The sequence below is a fragment of the Pelodiscus sinensis genome, chromosome 5 (genome assembly GCF_049634645.1).
Source record: "Pelodiscus sinensis isolate JC-2024 chromosome 5, ASM4963464v1, whole genome shotgun sequence".
Classification (NCBI taxonomy): Eukaryota; Metazoa; Chordata; order Testudines; family Trionychidae; genus Pelodiscus; species Pelodiscus sinensis.
The window spans coordinates 94219667-94237332 of record NC_134715.1 but is presented as its reverse complement, the minus strand read 5'-3'; the positions used below and the strand labels follow the sequence as shown (position 1 = coordinate 94237332).

At 43.0% G+C, this 17666-nt stretch overlaps 1 protein-coding gene across 13 annotated transcripts in view; it reads left to right on the top strand.

Moving 5' to 3' along the window:
* PGCKA1 (PDCD10 and GCKIII kinases associated 1) overlaps window positions 1-17353 on the top strand; it is a 63126-nt gene extending 45773 nt beyond the window's left edge. For 3 of the 13 annotated variants that reach the window (XM_075930595.1, XM_075930597.1, XM_075930593.1), the window contains 3 exons: window positions 1246-1303; window positions 14993-15046; window positions 16165-17353. In XM_075930595.1, coding sequence (XP_075786710.1) covers window positions 15015-15046; window positions 16165-17149 — 1017 coding nt within the window. In that variant the 5' untranslated portion in view covers window positions 1246-1303; window positions 14993-15014 and the 3' untranslated portion in view covers window positions 17150-17353. Of the gene's footprint in view, window positions 1-1245; window positions 1304-9092; window positions 9191-14992; window positions 15064-16164 lie in introns of all 13 variants that reach the window. The other 10 variants (XM_075930599.1, XM_075930600.1, XM_075930596.1 and 7 more) reach the window with 6 other exon arrangements.
* Window positions 17354-17666: the final 313 nt, after the last annotated feature.

The window sequence follows — 17666 nt, the reverse complement described above, 5'->3', positions numbered from 1 at the left end:
CACTGATGATGCTCAAGGGCTGGAAAAGCTTCCACTGGGGAGAGAAGATCTAACACGGCACCAAGAGAGAACAGGAGGGATTTTACACACAAAGTTATGAGGTTACGGAGCCAGCAGGGCTTAAAATAACCAGGAATGATTATTACCTGTCTTATGAGAAGCTTAGCTAGGCAACCATATATGCCTACTGCAGAAACCATCACTGTGAGTCAGCATGAGCTACACCACACTGGTGTCAAGTCACCTGTGAAACAGCATTAAACAAACATTGTCATGTGCCAGGAAGTGTCTGTCAGTGCTGGGTGGGAACATTTAAACTTTGCTTCCAATGGAAGAGCTTTGCTCATTTGTAGCTGCTGGTCAGGGAGTCTTCAACAAGAGGGGAAAGGTAGACAAAGAAGATGCAACTGTAACACCAGCAGGCGGAATCGAACCTGGGACATCTAGAGCTTAATGCATAAGCCTCTGCCACAGGAGCTAAAACCCTGCGGGTTTTCAGCTCAGACTGTAGAGCAGATTCATTCTCTCTGTAAGTGATCTTACTGCCACAAGGTGCAACAGTACAACTACACCCCACACCCAGAATGTGTGTGGGTTACTAAAGAGCACAAGATATCATGATGACCAGATAAAATCATTAACAGAGAAAGGAAAGGGGGAGAAGGGGAAAAAGGGGGCTGCCTCTCATGTAGTAAGGTCACCACCAAAAATGTACACAATCTGGCAAACTACATTTGCTAAAAATTCTTAATATTATTACTGCATATACAGACACCAATTAGTACGTATTTTTGGACAAATACAGTTCACACCAAATCTTGCCCTGTTGAGCATAATGAGTGGAAGGAGGGATGCTAGCAGGTACAGCATCTGCTCCAGGCATCTTGCCAATTAGCGCAGGTTTTCACCAGTCAGGAGTTGGGCTCCACCTCATAAGGATGCATTTTCTTATTATTCAGAAATATACTCCAAACTGAAGCATGTACCTGACCACGATACATGCTAGACACATCCTTTGACCGAAAGACCATACTCCTCCGTTATTGACCATTGTGGATATGCCAGAAGTAAACCCTTTTTGTAGCATTTAATAGTTCGAAGTAATTTGCAAGTAAATTGTAATAATTAATGTTTGCACAGCATATTGAGGTCCTGGCATGAAAAGCCCGGTGGTGGTATTATTATTATTATTATTATTATTTTGGCAGATTTCTTGAACACACACACACACACATATATTTTCAGGTGTTACCACACAGCCAGATGTTAAAATCATGATCGGTCAACTCCCATTGGCTATTTGGTAAGTATGCTGTAATTTGGGGAATAATTTATTTTTAAATACTAAGAACATAAGAATGGCCATACTGGGTCAGACCAAAGGTCCATCCAGCCCAGTACCCTGTCTGCCGACAGTGGTCAATGCCAGGTGTCCCAGAGAGAGTGAATTGAACAGGTAATGATCAAGCGATCTCTCTCCTGCCATCCATCTCCACCCTCTGACAAACAGGCTAGGAACACCATTCCTTACCCATACTGGCTAATAGCCATTAATGGACTTAACCTCCATGAATGTATCTTGTTCTCTTTTTAATCCTGTTATAGTCCTACCCTTCACAACCTCCTCAGGCAAGGAGTTCCACAGATTGACTATGTGCTGTGTGAAGAAGTAGTTCCTTTTATTTGTTTTAAACCTGCTGCCCATTCGTTTCATTTGGTGGCCCCTACTTCTTATATTATAGGAACAAGTGAATAACTTTTCCTTATTCACTTTCTCCAAACCACTCATGATTTTATAGACCTCTATCATATCTTAATTTTGAGTAACAATTTTTACTCTGAATATTTGTACACCAACAGCAACTGAGTTGCTTAAGGGTTCTGCTGCTTTTCCTTTATTCCCTTGCTGAAGTAATAGTCCTATTTGTGACAACAAAACAATTTCTATGTCCAAATGTTTATGTTAGGATGTTAGATAGTGGGTAAATTAATAGTTGTGTAACCACACAAAATATTATCAGTTACACAACTATTCAATAGCTCCCTGGGGCAAAGCCAGCAGCCAGTGCGGTCCTGGCCTCACTCCCAGGGAATCCCTGCCATCCCACAGTGCTGCCTCTGTATCAGAGGCAGCAGTGCAGGGTGGCAGGTGAGAGCCGGTCTGTATGGGGAGCTGGTTTAAAAACTAGCTCCCCATGCAGACTGGCTCCCTCCCTGCAGCCCTGTGCTACTGCCTCTGTATGAGGTGGGAGCCAGTCTGCAAGGGGAGCCAATTTAAAAAACCAGCTCCCCACGCAGACCAGCTGCCTGCCACCCCGCACTGCTGCCTCCGATATAGAGGCAGCAGCATGGGGTAGCAGCAGCCACTGTCCGTGGGTAAGCTCTCCGTGGACAGGGACTGCTGCTGGAACAACCTCTGTCCACGGCGAGCCTGGGTCTGCCACGAGCAGAGGCTGTTTTGTGTTAGCAGCCCCTGTCCAGAGGGGTCCGAGCTCACCACAGACAGCACTGCTCTGCCTGTAGAGGACTCAGGCTCACTGCAGACAGAGGCTCCTCCAGCAGCAACCCCTCTCTGCAGGGAACTCGGCACACTACCCAACCCCACCCCACAGATAGGGACTGCTGCCACAAAACAGCCTCTGCCTGCGGTGGGCCCAGGCTCGCCACAGACAGAGGCTGCTCTACAGGATGCAGAGCAGCCTCTGTCCAGGGTGAGCCAGGGCCCGCTGTAGGCAGAGGCTGTTTTATGGCAGCCTCCCCCTTCCCACTCCCCTCCGCTGCTGCCTCGGATAGAGGCAGCAGGGCAGGGGAGGGAGCAGACGGCACCATGGAGAACCAGCTACCAAATCAATCTCTCTCTCTCTGGTCCAGTGGTTATTTTATTTATCTCCAATGGAACAGCTCCAAACAGAAGAGCCAGAAAGGCATAGAATCAATCTCCCTGATTCAGAGCAGGGACTTAAACCTGGGTCTCCCCCATACTCCTGAGTGCCTCCAAACAGTCGGCTTGTTCTTGTTTTGAAAAAATGTTCTCAAAGGTTTGGCTTCTGTTCCAGTGTGGAATGAGGCCAATAGAATTCTCATTTGTCAGCCAGCCTGAGTTGTAGACTTGGCAGATCAATTTTGGAAGAGCTTTTGAGCATAGCTGGGAGGGCTAGCAAAACTCAGAAAGAGAGCAGGTCACAGAGGTAAGACAGATGAGCATAATGTACCATTAACAATACACATACACAAAACCCATACAAAAATCTGTTGAGAGTTAGTGTTGCCCAAATGCATTATCTGCTAATGAAATATTTTTAAAACCAGAATCACTACTTAAGAAAATATTTACATACGCGCCAACCTCCAATATACTTTACCACTAAAACACCATAATAAGAGCTGGTTGAATAACAAATAACTATTTTACAAGCACACACACATTATGAAATCGTTTTCATTTTGAAATGTTCAAATGAGATTTTTTATTTTAGGGATTTTCAATTTTTTTATGGAAAACATTATAGAAAATATTGTCAAATGGGCTTCTGAGATATTTAGATTATAAAAATTGCTTCAAAAAAGTGTTTCAAGAAGATTGCTACGCCTCCCACCGAGGCCTCCTGTAACTTCTGTCTGTGGGAAGCTGGGGGGTCCCTGCAGACAGGGGCTCCTGCCAGAACAGCCTCGCCCACAGCCAGCACAGGCTGCCATGGACAGAGGGTGCTTCGCATCAGCCTCCCCGTCCCCGCCCCACGGCAGCCTCTGTCCACACAGAACTCAGACTCCTGTGGACAGGGGCTGTTGCCACCCTGTGCTGCTGCCTATCAGAGGCAGCAGCACGGGGAAGCAAGCAGACAGTCTGAGCAGGGAGCTGGTTTTTAAACTGGCTCCCCTCATGAACCAGCTCCCGCCTGCCAGCCCACACAGTGCTGGGGAGTGGCAGGGCGCTCCCTGGGAGTGGGGTTGGGAGTGCGCTGGCTGTTGGCTCCACCCCCGGGGACTATCAAATAGTCATGAAACCGACAGTATTTTGTGCAGTTACATGACTATTAAATTACCTGCCATCTAACATCCCTAAACAGCACCCATTGTAGCCAAACACAACGGGGGCATCTAGACTGGCAAGATTTTGTGCAAAAGCTTGCCAGCTGTCTACACTGGCCGCTTGAATTTGCGCAAGAACACTGACTTTGTAATGTACAAAATCAGTGCTTCTTGCGCAAATACTTTCACGCTCCCGCTCAGGAAAAAGCCTTCTTTTGCAAGAATACTTGCTCTTGCACAAGAATACTTGCGGAAGAGGGCCAGTGTAGACAGGGAAGAACTGTTTTGCACAAAAAAGCCCCAATGGCTAAAATGGCGATCGGGGCTTTCTTGCGCAAAATCGCATTTAGACTGACCATGGATGCTTTTGCTCAAAAGCACTTTTTGCACAAAAACATCTGTGCCAATCTAGACGCGCTTTTGTGGAAATACTTTTAACGGAAAAACTTTTGACTGCAAAATCATGCCAGTCTAGACACAGCCTTGCAGTGGTGAAGTTCATATATGAAAAAAAATCTCAGGTCATACTTAAGGTTGGGAAAAAGCAAACACAGGATGGAATTTACTGCAAAGTCAGGCTTGAGATTCTGACCTTGCACTGATGTACACTCCATCTTAGTGGAACAATGGAGGAAGAAGGCTTATGGATTAGGGACCAGGGCTCCCTGATAAGCAACTTTTCTTCCTGCCTTTCCATAGTCAGTAGGGGAGAGAGATTTGAGAAGGAGGACAGCTGATAAGTTAGGGAGTCAGGCCAGGGTGAGAGCATAAAACATGAGAAGCTGGGGGATCCAGGCAACTCTGGCAGTATTTCCATGCAAAGCAAAATTAAAAGTGGAAAATTAGGGAACCAGTTCTTTGGGGCACCTGACCCCATTAATGCTCCTGTGCAAGTCAGCAAAGTAGAATAAGCATTTCAAGGGCAGCAGCATGGAGAAGAGACACTGCCAAGAGATGCTCCTCATGCAGCAGACAGAGGTTTGGTTTTTGGTAAAGCAGGAAAAATGCTGCTGCTGCACTTACTTTCCTTACGAAAAAGTGGCAGAAGCAAGGACTGAATTGTGACCTTCAGAGTTACAGCGTGGCCTTTATTCTGCTGTTGGAATGGTGTAACTACATGTTTCCTCCTACTGGGGACCAATTGTGAGGTGCCAATTCAACCATGTGTGTTTAAATATCATGCATAAAAGTGACTTCTCACGTTATACTATGAGACAGAGTGTGGGTGTGCTGAAAGGAAGGTGGAATTTGGGACGATTGTGTTTGTGTGGTTACAGAGAGCCAGAGAAATATGAGACACATCAGGATCAAATTCAGTAAGGGATCATTTAGAAGTCTCTCTCCTGCTCAAGCTAGCTAGTAATTGCTTTTCTTAAAGAAGGTAGTTACATGGAACATTAATTTTCCTCTGATGCGCTATTGTGGTAAATTTCAAGACTTAGTTCCGTTCTTAAAGTAGGAAGTAGAGAGACAAATCTTAATGCAAATTTAACTAGGGATTTCCTACTGATGCTTCCATACCAAACTATGCATAGTTTGGGTTATAAATCAAAAGAATGCTGCTACCAAAGAATTCTGAATCATTTTAAAATTTAAAGAATCTACATAGTTTTAATTTCGCTCTCATTTTAACTTCAACCTGTAGAGTAAACAGGGAGCAATCCAGCAAACCACGTTTAAGCATATTTGTTGCCCAAATGACAGATACTGCTTACGTTTTTGCTGGATTGGAATTCTAAATTTGTGTCTCATTTTTCTTTTTCTATTTCCCTTTTCCTTATTTTCATTACATTTCCTCCCTCCTTTTACTATATGCTGGTGTTTCTCTGCTTAAGATTAATAGTCTCCAACCTTTCTATTCCTGTGTTTCTTCTCTCCTCTTCCCAGCTGTACCTGCTATTCCATAATCTTTCCATTCTTTTCTCACCACTGATTTTTCCCATCTTCCTTATCACTCATTTCTTTGTCTTCACTCATCACTAATCTTCTGCATTACCTCACTCCCCACCACGGACAGCCCTGCTACTCTCTCAGACCTCATACATGTGTACTCACATGCATATTCACAAGTTACCTTTGAAATTCTTAAATGAGATTCTGATACCTATGCAGCACATCATGCGAACCGGAGTTCATACCATAAAAAGCCCATGAGGATATCGTTACTGCCCAAAATCTATTTTGTTTCTTCTCTTTCCTTCCCATTCGTCTGCTCAAATAATCTATCCTCATCCCACACTTGCTTCTGAAAAGGTCAGGTGTTTTGAGGGTGTCTGATGAGGCCTGAGATTGTAATAGAAATTATGAAATATGGCTGGGTTTATCTTGGCAGTGAGGATTAGGCTGCTGGACTTCCTCTCTCATAACCCTAAGCAGGGAGGAGTTGTGTGTTTTGTAGGTGGAACAGGAACCAGTTAGGGAATTCAAACTGGTGCTTTTAATCACTGGCTGGCAGGAGTCTGGGGTAGTGAAGAGACTGTGGGCTAATACAACAGGAAGCAGAAATCAGCAGGGTTTTTCATTGGTTACCTCTGTATCATCTTAACCCAGATGTGCACTGAAGTTATAACACACACCTACTGGTATACTCTTCCATGTAAAGGGAGTCTGTTCTATAGCCTTAGCTGAGCACCAGATGGCTTTTAGCTCATGCACTAAGTTCCAGAGGATCCCAGGTTTGATTCTGCCTGCAGAAGACCAGGGTCAGCTGGCATTACACAGTGCATTAGAAGGGGAGAGGGGGAAATTAGCCCAATGGCTTACTGAAGTAGCCAATATATAGGTAAATGCCTGATTACTTGGTAACCCAGTGGTTTGGTTTAGTTTAGAAGAAGTTCAGATCTTATCCAAAACTTTGGCCTAAAAATCAGACTGTATAATCTTGCAAAAACTCTCTCAGTCTGATTTCTAGTCCTCAGTAGTCTGGGCTGAGTCAAAAATACCATTAGAATGTCTCTCCTGGCATTTGTTTTTTATTCCTGGCCCCAACACCAGGAAAGGAACAGAAACAGTACATTAAAACAACTAAGAAAGGATCAGCCACTTAAAACAATAGTACAGTTTTTAATTTGCTACAATCATTGTTTTGGGAGATAGTGCTGGTTGGGTTTTGTTGCACTGAAATAATTTGCCCTTCCCTATGCATGACGTCTTCTCACTTGTACTTTTTGTTTATCCATACTACATGTCACAGTCTAAATACACAATACAACCTATGTTATTACACAATACAAAAGTCAGAAGTATTACGTTTCTCCCTTTTGTTCAAGCAAAGTGGAGGTTTTTTATACTCTGCCTTGCACTGCACGTTTCGTTTACAGAAGTTATGATACGTTCCTCTCCCTTCTTAAATACATATTTCAAGAAAGGCCTCATTCCATTCTCTTCACCTGCATGGCCAGATTGCAGAATGCTACTAGTAAACACTTAAAAGGGGAATTTTCCCGCTTTTCTAATGTCTGTTTATCAAAGGGGAAAGCATTCCTTCTGTTTCCCCTGAATTCAAGCTGACACTATTCTCTCAATCACCATAAATATATGGTGGCACTTCTCTGACTGTGTACAATGGCAATGTTCCCATATCTTCCGGGGGAAAAAACCCCAACCTCAGTGTTCCTAAATCTCTTCCCTAATGTTAGATTTTCCTCTCTGTCATCAAACAAATCATCCATTTTGATCTCTTGTCAAAATTCAATAGCATATAATCTTAGAGCTATAAACTCACCTCTATTCCTCCTAAGGTATCTGCATCCCTGAAAAAGTAGTATGGTTGTTTTTTCAAAATTTATAACTAAAAATTGACTTAATACAGCCTTGAAACTTTACTGTGCAGAAAAAAATGCTGCTTTTAACTATCTTAATTTAAATGAAACAAGCACAGAACGTTTCCTTATCTTGTCAACTTTTTAAAACCTTCCCTTTTATATGTTAGTAGTTTATATTTAACACCGGAATTACAATAGTTGGGGTGTTTTTTCTCTTAGCCACTGTTTATATTGAAAGGAAAAAAGTTTCTCTTTTTCTTAACACAAAAAGCTAGATGTGTCCTAAACTGTAGTGGGACTAGCAGCAGAAGATATTTAAGCAAAAGAGGGCTCAACTCTTCCTCTGGTGACAATAACTCTGTTTAAGTCAATGAAGTTACTTCAGAGAAACAAATTGAAAATTTGGCCTCTTCTCTCTCAGGCTATGTATACACTGCCCCTCTCTTGCGGAAAAACATATGCAAATGAGGCTAAGTGTGGAATATCGCCATGCCTCATTTGCATAATTAATGAGGCTCCATTTTTGTGCAAAAACCCTTCTTGCACAAGAATCATTCTTCCACATTTTTCCTCCTTAATTAGGCAAATGAGGCACAGCGATATTTCTCACAGCCTCATTTGCATATGTTTCCGCAAGAGAGGGGTAGTGTAGACATAGCCTCAGAAGAGCAGAAGCCAAATTAGTAACACCACAGATTGAAACAGATTCAAATCCAGTTCTTTTTAGCATAAAAGGAGAAATGGTTTTCTAGTTTAGCACTTTGCATACACATTCCCACACACATTATGAACTAAAGAATAGCAATAATACTGCACGTATGTAGCAACTTCTAGGGTTTTTTTAAGCACTGTAAAAAACATTGATTAATCATAATCACCTCTGAGGTAGGCATTATCCCCAGTTCTCAGATTAAGACAGGGAAGGTAAAGGTCAACATTTTCAAGTGAGTGATTAAAATATGGCTCCCAAATGTATGCAACAGAAGCAAAAATTGGCTTGATTTTCAGAAGAACTGAGCATGAACAAATGCCACTAAAGCCAACCTGCGCTATCCCTTCTATTTAGGTACTTAAATGTGACATGTAACCACCAATGGTAGACAACCATAGAGTAGAAACAGGCACAGGATGGAGCAGGAATGGAAGCAAAGGATGGCTGGAGTAGGAGCAAAGGCAAACTGTCAGAACTCCGGTCATCTGTAGAAGTGGGCTGTGCCCACCAAAGCTCATGATACCATCTACATGTTTTGTTAATCGATAAAGTGCTACCAGATCATTTGTTGTTGTTTTTTTTACTAGAACCAGGTACTGAAGCTGAGCAGACTAGAAAGACTGCTTCCTTTAGCAGGCGTGCTGGAAAAATGAGTAGAGCGGGTACATGGCATGCAGCCTAACAGGTAGTTGCTTCTGATGACTCATCAAAAGTTCTGGCTCAGGGAATCAAAGAGTTTAAGCAGGCTCAGAGGTAACTCAGAAAGGACTCCATCACACTCAGGTTTTAAAAAGATAGTTTAAGTGACTTGCCCAAGTTTACACAGCACATTTGCTGGCAGAGCAGGGGTCAGAACTCATGATTTCCAGCCATGCTTTCTATTCTCTATACAGGCAGTCCCCAACTTACGCAGATCCAACTTATGTCGGATCCACACTTATGAACGGGGCTCTCTCGCCCCGGAGCTCACAGGCAGCGATCCGCCACCTCGACCTCCAGGGCGAGAAAAGCTGCTCCCGGTGCCCCTGGTCTGCTGGAGACCGTCTCCAGCAGACTAGGGGCACCGGGAGCCAAGCCCCAGCCGCGGCGCGGTCCCGTGCCTCTGCGGCTTTGCTCCCTGTGTCCCTGGTCTGCTGGGGGGGGGGGGCGCAGCTAGTGTGTCCCCCCCTCCCCCCAGCAGACCAGGCTTTTGTTGCCGGACCCTGGGGCAGAGCAGCTGGGGTGCTGCTGGATTGGTCCTGCAGCGCCGAGGAGCGGTGCTACTGGAGCAACCCAGCAGCACCCCAGCTGCTCTGCCCTAGGCGTCCAAGTCAGCCGCTGCTGAAACTGACCAGCGCTGACTACAGGAAGCCCAAGGCAGAGTTGCTCTGCCCCAGGCTTCCTGGAATCAGCGCTGATCAGTTTCAGCAGCAGCTGACTTGGGGACGCTTGGGGTTCTTAAGTTGAATCTGTATGTAAGTCAGAACTGGCAGTCAGTTTCAGCAGCGGCTGAATCTGGACGCCAGTTCCGACTTACATACAGATTCAACTTAAGAACAAACCTACAGTCCCTATCTTGTACGTAACCCGGGGACTGCCTGTACTACCATGGTTCTCTAAGTAAATCAGCATCTCCCATAAGTCCTAGGCTTTGCTAGCAGCTGGGGGAATATTGGACATGGTCAGAGGATAAATATTTTCACTAAACATTTAAAATGAAAAAAATGTTTATTTTAAAATGTTTTGCATTTTTTGACAAAAAGAACAAACAAAAATGGATTTCAGGTTTTCCCCCTTCTCTCCATTTTTTTCCTCAGTGATAAAAGGGGTGAAAGAATAGAGGAAGAATTAAAAAAAAAACTTTAAAAAAACCCCCACAACTCTCTCCATTTTCAAGTTTTCAATTTTCCATTAAAATAGGACAATATTTAGATCAAAATAAAAATCTCAGTGCAAATTTTCATTTATGTTAAAAAGATATTTTCATTCAAATAATAGTTTTGAAATGAAAAAAATTGATGTGAAGAATAAAATTAAGCTGCCACCACAATGCAAATATAAAATCCTATTGACACTTTTGCTTTTAGCCCTGCTGACACTGGAATTCAAATGAATCCAAAAGAAAAGAATGCAAAAGGTATGGAGGAAGGGAGGGAGAATCAAAGAAAAATATGACATGAATGTTCTGAACAGTCTGGAATTAAACATATAGGGCCAAATGGAGTTGCACCTATTCATTGCAATTGAAAATGTGATCTGTCCTGCTGATGTCAATGTCTAAAAGTGTGGGGTAAAAATTACTGTACTCTTACCGGTATGTGGCCCCTTGCTCAGGTTTTGTGCTGCAAACCCGAGATAATGAAAGGTAGTTTGTACTGCCACTAACTGACCTGTACCTGTTCTATGAAGAAGAAACTACAAGCTCCATGGATAATGGCAAACCTTTCACAAGCACTAAATACACTAAAATAACTAATGCTAATATATATACACACACAAACACACACACACACACACACTATATTAGTCTAAAGATCAAGCATCAAATTGAGCTTTTTTAAAAGAATGATTTTGCAAAGAGTTTATCATCTAATTCTACTATATATTTGAGAGAGTTACTCTGTTTGAGAACTCCTCCTACAGGGTAAGAGTCAGGACCACCAAATTCAGTATCCTAAATTAAAGCCAGGTAAGGGTTTGGCTGTGCCAAGACAATGGGTTGTGCCTGGAATGGGATAGCGTCTCATAAAACCATACAGAAACACCAAGCATTTGGAAGGGGGCTGACTGGGGACAGGCCTCTCCTTTGGGACTGCCTCAGCCCTGAGCCTCTTACCCCCCAGTTGCCCTTTATGGAAGTGAGGGAGGCTGAAGCTCCCCCCCCACCAGATTCATACTGGGACATTGCTGGCTGTTCCCCTTTGTCCAGAAGAGACAGGACATGCAGAGCTTGTTGCATTCCTCACTCTGGCTGGGGAGTGCAAGGAACAGCTGAGCTGTGCACTTTGCTCTCACTCCCTGACAAGAACAGTAAGGGCAACAGCCTTGGTATAATCTCAGAGAGAAGGCCTTGGCCTCCCTGCCCACCTCTGTACAAATACAGTCCCCTGCCCAGAGCCCTTCCTCATCCCCCAACCCTGATTCCTTCACCTGCCACACACCCCGAGCCCCTCAAGAACCCAAGCAATGCTGGGTAAATGTGCTAGTTACAGATAAAATAGACATTACCATCCATTCAATTAGTTCGCATCCAGGACATTGTTAAATATTATAATTGGATATAAAGCATTTCAACAGTATTAATTATCATGATGATGAATGGAACAGCAGAATGATAAGGCTTTAAAATGATCTCATCTTGATGATAAATGTCACAGAGAAATTACTGAAGTATACAACAGTAGCATAGAAATCACATGCCACAATTACAACTAAATTTCCTATAGGCAGTAGTCCTTATGTGATTTACAGCATTTTTACTCTTCACTAGAAGCTTCTACTGTTAATAGCTGGAACAAGTGCAGTCTTTCCTAGAGGCTGGAGCCGGAGTCAATAGCCAGGAATAGGAGCCAAGATCAGAACCAGAACCAAATTATGAAGTCAGGAATTTGAGATAAAGTCAAAATGGAATTACTGCAGTGAAGCAAGGCTGGGGTGGGCTGGGTTCAAGGGATGAGCAGGGTGTGGGCAAATACTTTGAGCAGCTATTGAATTGCTGCTACTAGGCATAAGAGTGGTTCTGCTTATCCTCACTACCAGCAGGGCAGTGTAGACCACCCTGCACTTACTAGTGGCCAATTGTGCTCCTTAGGCTGTCCAGATGCTGAATCTGCAGCAGGCCTTGATTTCTGACAGGGCACCTCCTATGGGCCTAGTTTCTCTGGGTTTTTCCTATAGAGTTCTCACAACTGGTACAAGGCATGCATATTCTTTACCAGTTCCCACACCACTTGTCCTCACCCTAGCCTTCTATGGCTATGTCTAGACTACAAAAGGTAAGTCTTTTTCTGCTTTTCTGTTGAAAGAATCTTTTCCAAAAATTGGCGCATCTACACAGCACCAAGTTTTGGAAAAACCTGCTCTTTTGACACATCCCTTATGCGCCGTAGAACGAGGTATACAGGTACAGTGAAAAAGTGTGTCCGCTTTTCAAAAAAAAAAAAATCTGAAAAGCAGATGCGTTCCTTGGATGGGGCATTGCTTTTCCGGGATATGTCTGGTATCCCGGAAAAGCGCTGCAGTCTAGACGTAGCCTAAGTCAACCAGGTCCTAAAGTCTCCCCCTAAGTTGCCAAAAGCCAAGGATTTGGTAGAACAAGTACCTCACTTATCAATGAACTGTTATGAATGGTGGTGCCAGATTGGAGCCATTTGGGTATGGATTCTTTGTACAGGATTTTAAAAATGAGATCTGAAAGACAGGATGGCTCTTCAAGGACCCGGGCAGCTATAATCAGAAAGCCACTTGGTTTACCCATTTTATAATCTTGAAAGAGGCCCAAGTATCAATAATCCAGTTCGGCAGATGTACGGCTCAGTTTAAGATTTTGGACAGAGCGCGACACCTTGTCCCCGACAGGCATATTGGGACCAGCCCACCATTATTGGTCCATATGGTGCTTAAAGGCTTCTTTGGGAGACTGCAAGTGGTTTCTCATGCTTCCAACATAGGAGGAAGGAAAATCCACTGATCAGTAGTGAGAAACATATGGGTAAGTCTGGATGGAAGTAGAGGAAAGAGCTATAGTTTGCACATAATGGGCTGCTGGGTCAAGGCATGCATTGCATGGTTATCCTCCAGTAACTCAGAACACACTGAGGAGATTTCTCCAAAAGTTAATTGACTCTCTCTGTGCCCCTATTAGTCTGCAGGTGATAAGTGGAAGAAGGAAGGGATGAGAAATATCCTCCAGAGTTGGGAGGAGGACTGAGGTCCCCAGTCTGATACAATGTTTGTCCGTAACCTCTAGTAGTAGCAGACGCTTTCCAGAAAGAGCGAAGCAGTCTTCCAGGCAGTGGGAATAGTACAGATGGAATGAAGTGCAGCATCTTTGCTAGAAGGTTGATGGCCACACACTTGGGGATACTCAGTAATCCTGGTTGCCATTTTAAAGTGAAATCTATTGATACAGTAGACCAAAGCGGTGGAGGTGTGAACAGAGGATGGAGGAGACCTAGAGATTTTAAGTGTGCATCCGTGGTACAGGCACAGAGGTCAGAAAACACTATATAATCCTTAATGTAAATGGGCAGGCCTGGCCACCAGAAATTCCTCTTGATCAAATTCCAAGTTTTGAATTGGACAAAATGGCCTGCAAGTGGTAAATTGTGGCACAATTTCAATACCTGATGCCTATGTTGTCCCTCTAGAACATCAACACAACCCCTGCAACAGAGGAGGCTTTTCTGAAATTGCAACTTGGAACCAGGTCAGGTTCTCATATCATTCAGGGGCTGTCAGATCTTGGTCACAAATAGATCAGAGAGTAGGTGGATGAGGTCAGACTGATGCTAACTGTCCTATTCACAAAGTAGGACACCCTGAGCATGGTGACAGAAGTATCTTCACCAAGTTCAATATATTTGACTTTGCAGGTTAGAGCATCCACCATTTCTCATCCCTGAGTGATAGATGACTATAAAGTCAAAGTGAGCAAAGAAGAGTGATCAGCAGGCAGATCTTGTGCCTGTTTTAGCACTAGCACCAGAGGAAACAAGACTAGAGAAAGGAGTAGTTTTTTGATGCTTCTGTTTTAGTCTGAATTTCTGCCAAGTGGAATTGCAGAACTTCTATTCAAGATAAACAGGATTTTTGTAAAATAATTAAATCAGTGGCACAGGAAAGTACCCTAATCCAGTGCCACTACTTTCTCTCCTAATGGGAAATTCATCTGCTATTGCTAGGCAAAGGAGTAACAGATTCTGTCAGGCTCAAGTATCAAGAGGAAATGGGCATCCTGACTAGTAATGGGTAGAAATTCCATTATTGCTGCATGGCTACAAAGGGCCATGGCTCCATCGACACGTACAGATGGACCCAAGCCATAAAATTGAATTTCAAATTTCCCCAAAGTTCTTGGGTATTCAGATCTGGGTTTTGGCTTTCAGCATATATGTGAACATAACATTACTATTAGGACAAAATCAACATGCTGTTTCTCTTCTCTTCATAATAATGGGGGGTTGTCAGTGGGATCTGAAAGCATTTTGCAAAAGGAGAAGCTCTGTTATTAGACGTGATGCACACAAAAAAGCTACATACAACAGTTTATTTCTAGTCAAAATACAAGTCAAGAATTTAAAGTAACACTGAAAAAGTTCATTCTGTTTAAGAGGCATTACTAACCCCATGATATTCCCCAGGCTAAGCAAAGGGAATCTCATTCCAACCCACAGAACCTTTCAAAACAGGAGGCTCATTTTCAGTGCAACTATTCATTCAATATTTGCAGGAAATAATTCATTCCCTCACTTTTCTTTTCCCTTGCCTTCTCTCTCTCTCTTTTCAGATGTTAACAACAAGGAATCCAGATGGGGTGCAGGTGCTGTAAAATGATACAAAGGTACAGCAGAACAAATGGTACTTGGAATCAGAATAAAATAAAAAGCTAATTTAAAATAAATCCATTCTCACCTGAATTCCTCCTTCAGGTTAAGGATTTTACCAGGTTGCAAATAATCCACGAGTTTACAGTTTATATCAATTAAGGCATTTTGTAAGCCCAGACATGCTGATTTATTGTAAACTTCATGTTGATTTATTGTAGTTGAATTTCATCTCCTTAGCTGCTATCCCACAGGAGCAGTGTGACAATGGAGGCAAATTCTCACAGTTGCACTTCCCCACTTGTGTGGCAAAAAGCTAGACTATTTCACTGGGAAGCTGCAAGATCCACCATATCCTAAACACTGATAATGTGTGGTGTATCTGCACATAGCAAAGTCTCCCATCTACCACCCCTGCATCTTGCATTGTAGACTTTACTATGAAAACTTTTGGGGATAGGTCACATTGTAAAGGACTTTCAAGTTACACAGCCTGTCAGTCCAAGCTTCTCCATGCTCCACTAAGCCCTATGTGGATGCCTTTCCCTCACCATGGTGAACGAGGAAGGCAAGTGAAACTACCAGACTAAAAAAGGGAGGGGTAGCATGCAGAATAATCAATACATGTGTCAAAATAATAAAAATATCAGAAATGGAAAACGTGCAGGGGAACACAAAAATGAATAGAAAAAAAATAAGAACAGAGGAGTAACAGAAGGGAGATGAGAGAGAGAAAATACCCAGAGGAAAGGAAAGATGATGGGCAGCTAAGTCAGGGCATGATCACTGGGAACACATGCAGGATGTCCATTAAGCTTCCAAAGGAGATAAAGGTTGGGAACAACTATGTTGTTTAAGGTGGAAGGGCTTCTTGTCCTGTGACATAACCAATGAAGCACTCCACAGACTCTCAATCCCCTTGGGGAGCCTTTGAGCTGGAGCCAAACTGTCCTGTAACATTCATTTTCCTGAGAAAATGACCACAACTAAGTATGTGCATTCCACGTTTAGTACACAATGCTCTAGGTCAGACACAGCTGCATTAGTTGTTTAATCTCAACATGTCTAAGTTGGGTGTAATCAGTTTTCAGTTTCAAACAGAAAATATTAATTGGTAAAATTCTCCTTTCCCCAGCTACATCTTTAATCCGGAAGAGGTACAATCCCCAAGGCACACCAATGAAATAAACAGTTACAAACCAGACAAGCAAGACAGCAATATATCCAAAGGCAATCAAAACAGTGGAACTCTCGTGCATAAAAATGAACTACAAAACGAGGTGTTAAAGAGGACGGAAAACAAAAACAGGATCAATAACACAAAAGAGGCTTTCTGGAACCATGGAAGAACTGCTCTTCATGAGGAAGGGATAGGAAACTGTGTTGAAAAGTCTGACAATGCTCACAATGGTGTCAATTCCTGTAGTAGTACGTATCCCATTCCTAACCCCAACATAAACCAAGTCAAAGAAACCTCCACACATGAAAACAACAGCCAGTCAGCAAGTTCTTTAGCCAACAGGACAGGAGACCTCTACACCAATGGACTCTCTCAACCAAGTGAATCTGGCAAAGAACGTGACCCAGAAACAGGCAGTCACAAGAAGCCAGATTCAGAAGAGGCTGAAAGTTCTCTAGATGAGTACTCACCATCCACAGGAGAAAACAACTCACTCACTGAAAGTGCAATACTGGACACACAAAATGATGCCATCCAATTACCAGACACTGATCACCACCAAACCATAAACTATAATGCTCTTGAAAAGGATAGTTTTTCAGACAATTACACACATTCAGACCAAAATGCAGAGTCTATAGTGATAAACAAGGGTGAGGATCCTGGCCTAAGCCTGCCTTTGCACATCAAGGAAAACTATGATTCATTGGACAAAGTGCTTAAAACTGAGTGTATAAATGTACATGTCAAAGAGGACATGCCTGATGGTATTGCATCCAAGGGCCTCATAAAAGAAGAAGAGGTGAAACACACTAACCATAAAGACATTAATGGAAAAATTGAAGAGGAAGAAGAGGAGGATGCAGATGTGGCAGAAGCTCTTGCAGCTCTGGAAGCTGCAACTGCAGGGGAAGATTATGAAGAGGATGATGAGTATTAGATAGAGATTTCTTTCTAACCGTTTGATAGTAAGCTTACTTCTGGAGCTGTGTGAAATATTAATGAATGCATGTGTTGTGCACAATAGACAATTATTGCATAAAGCAAAAGAACAGGGGCTGGGGCTAGAACCTTGATCATTCAGCTGCTAAAACAGAGTCCTTCACCACCTGAACTAAAGAACTCCCTTGGCTTTTGGTAGTAATAAGGCCCATATCTTTCCCACAGGCCAAAGACAGGGATGAAGTATCACTCACACAAAATCAGCATGTTACAGTATAGCCATTCCAACTCTCATGTGATTGCTTAGCCACACAACTGCATTATTTCAGAGTAAAAATATAAAACTGACCCTTGGTTCAAAAACCTTTCAGCACACTTGACCTGTGATTCCAGTTTATTGCAAGGCATGAAACCAGGCAATTTTCATATGTTTGGGTTTCACTGTGATGACATCTCACAGCTCTGATAATTTCTTGGTCACAATCTCTTGACTCACCAATTGTTTGCAAATGGAT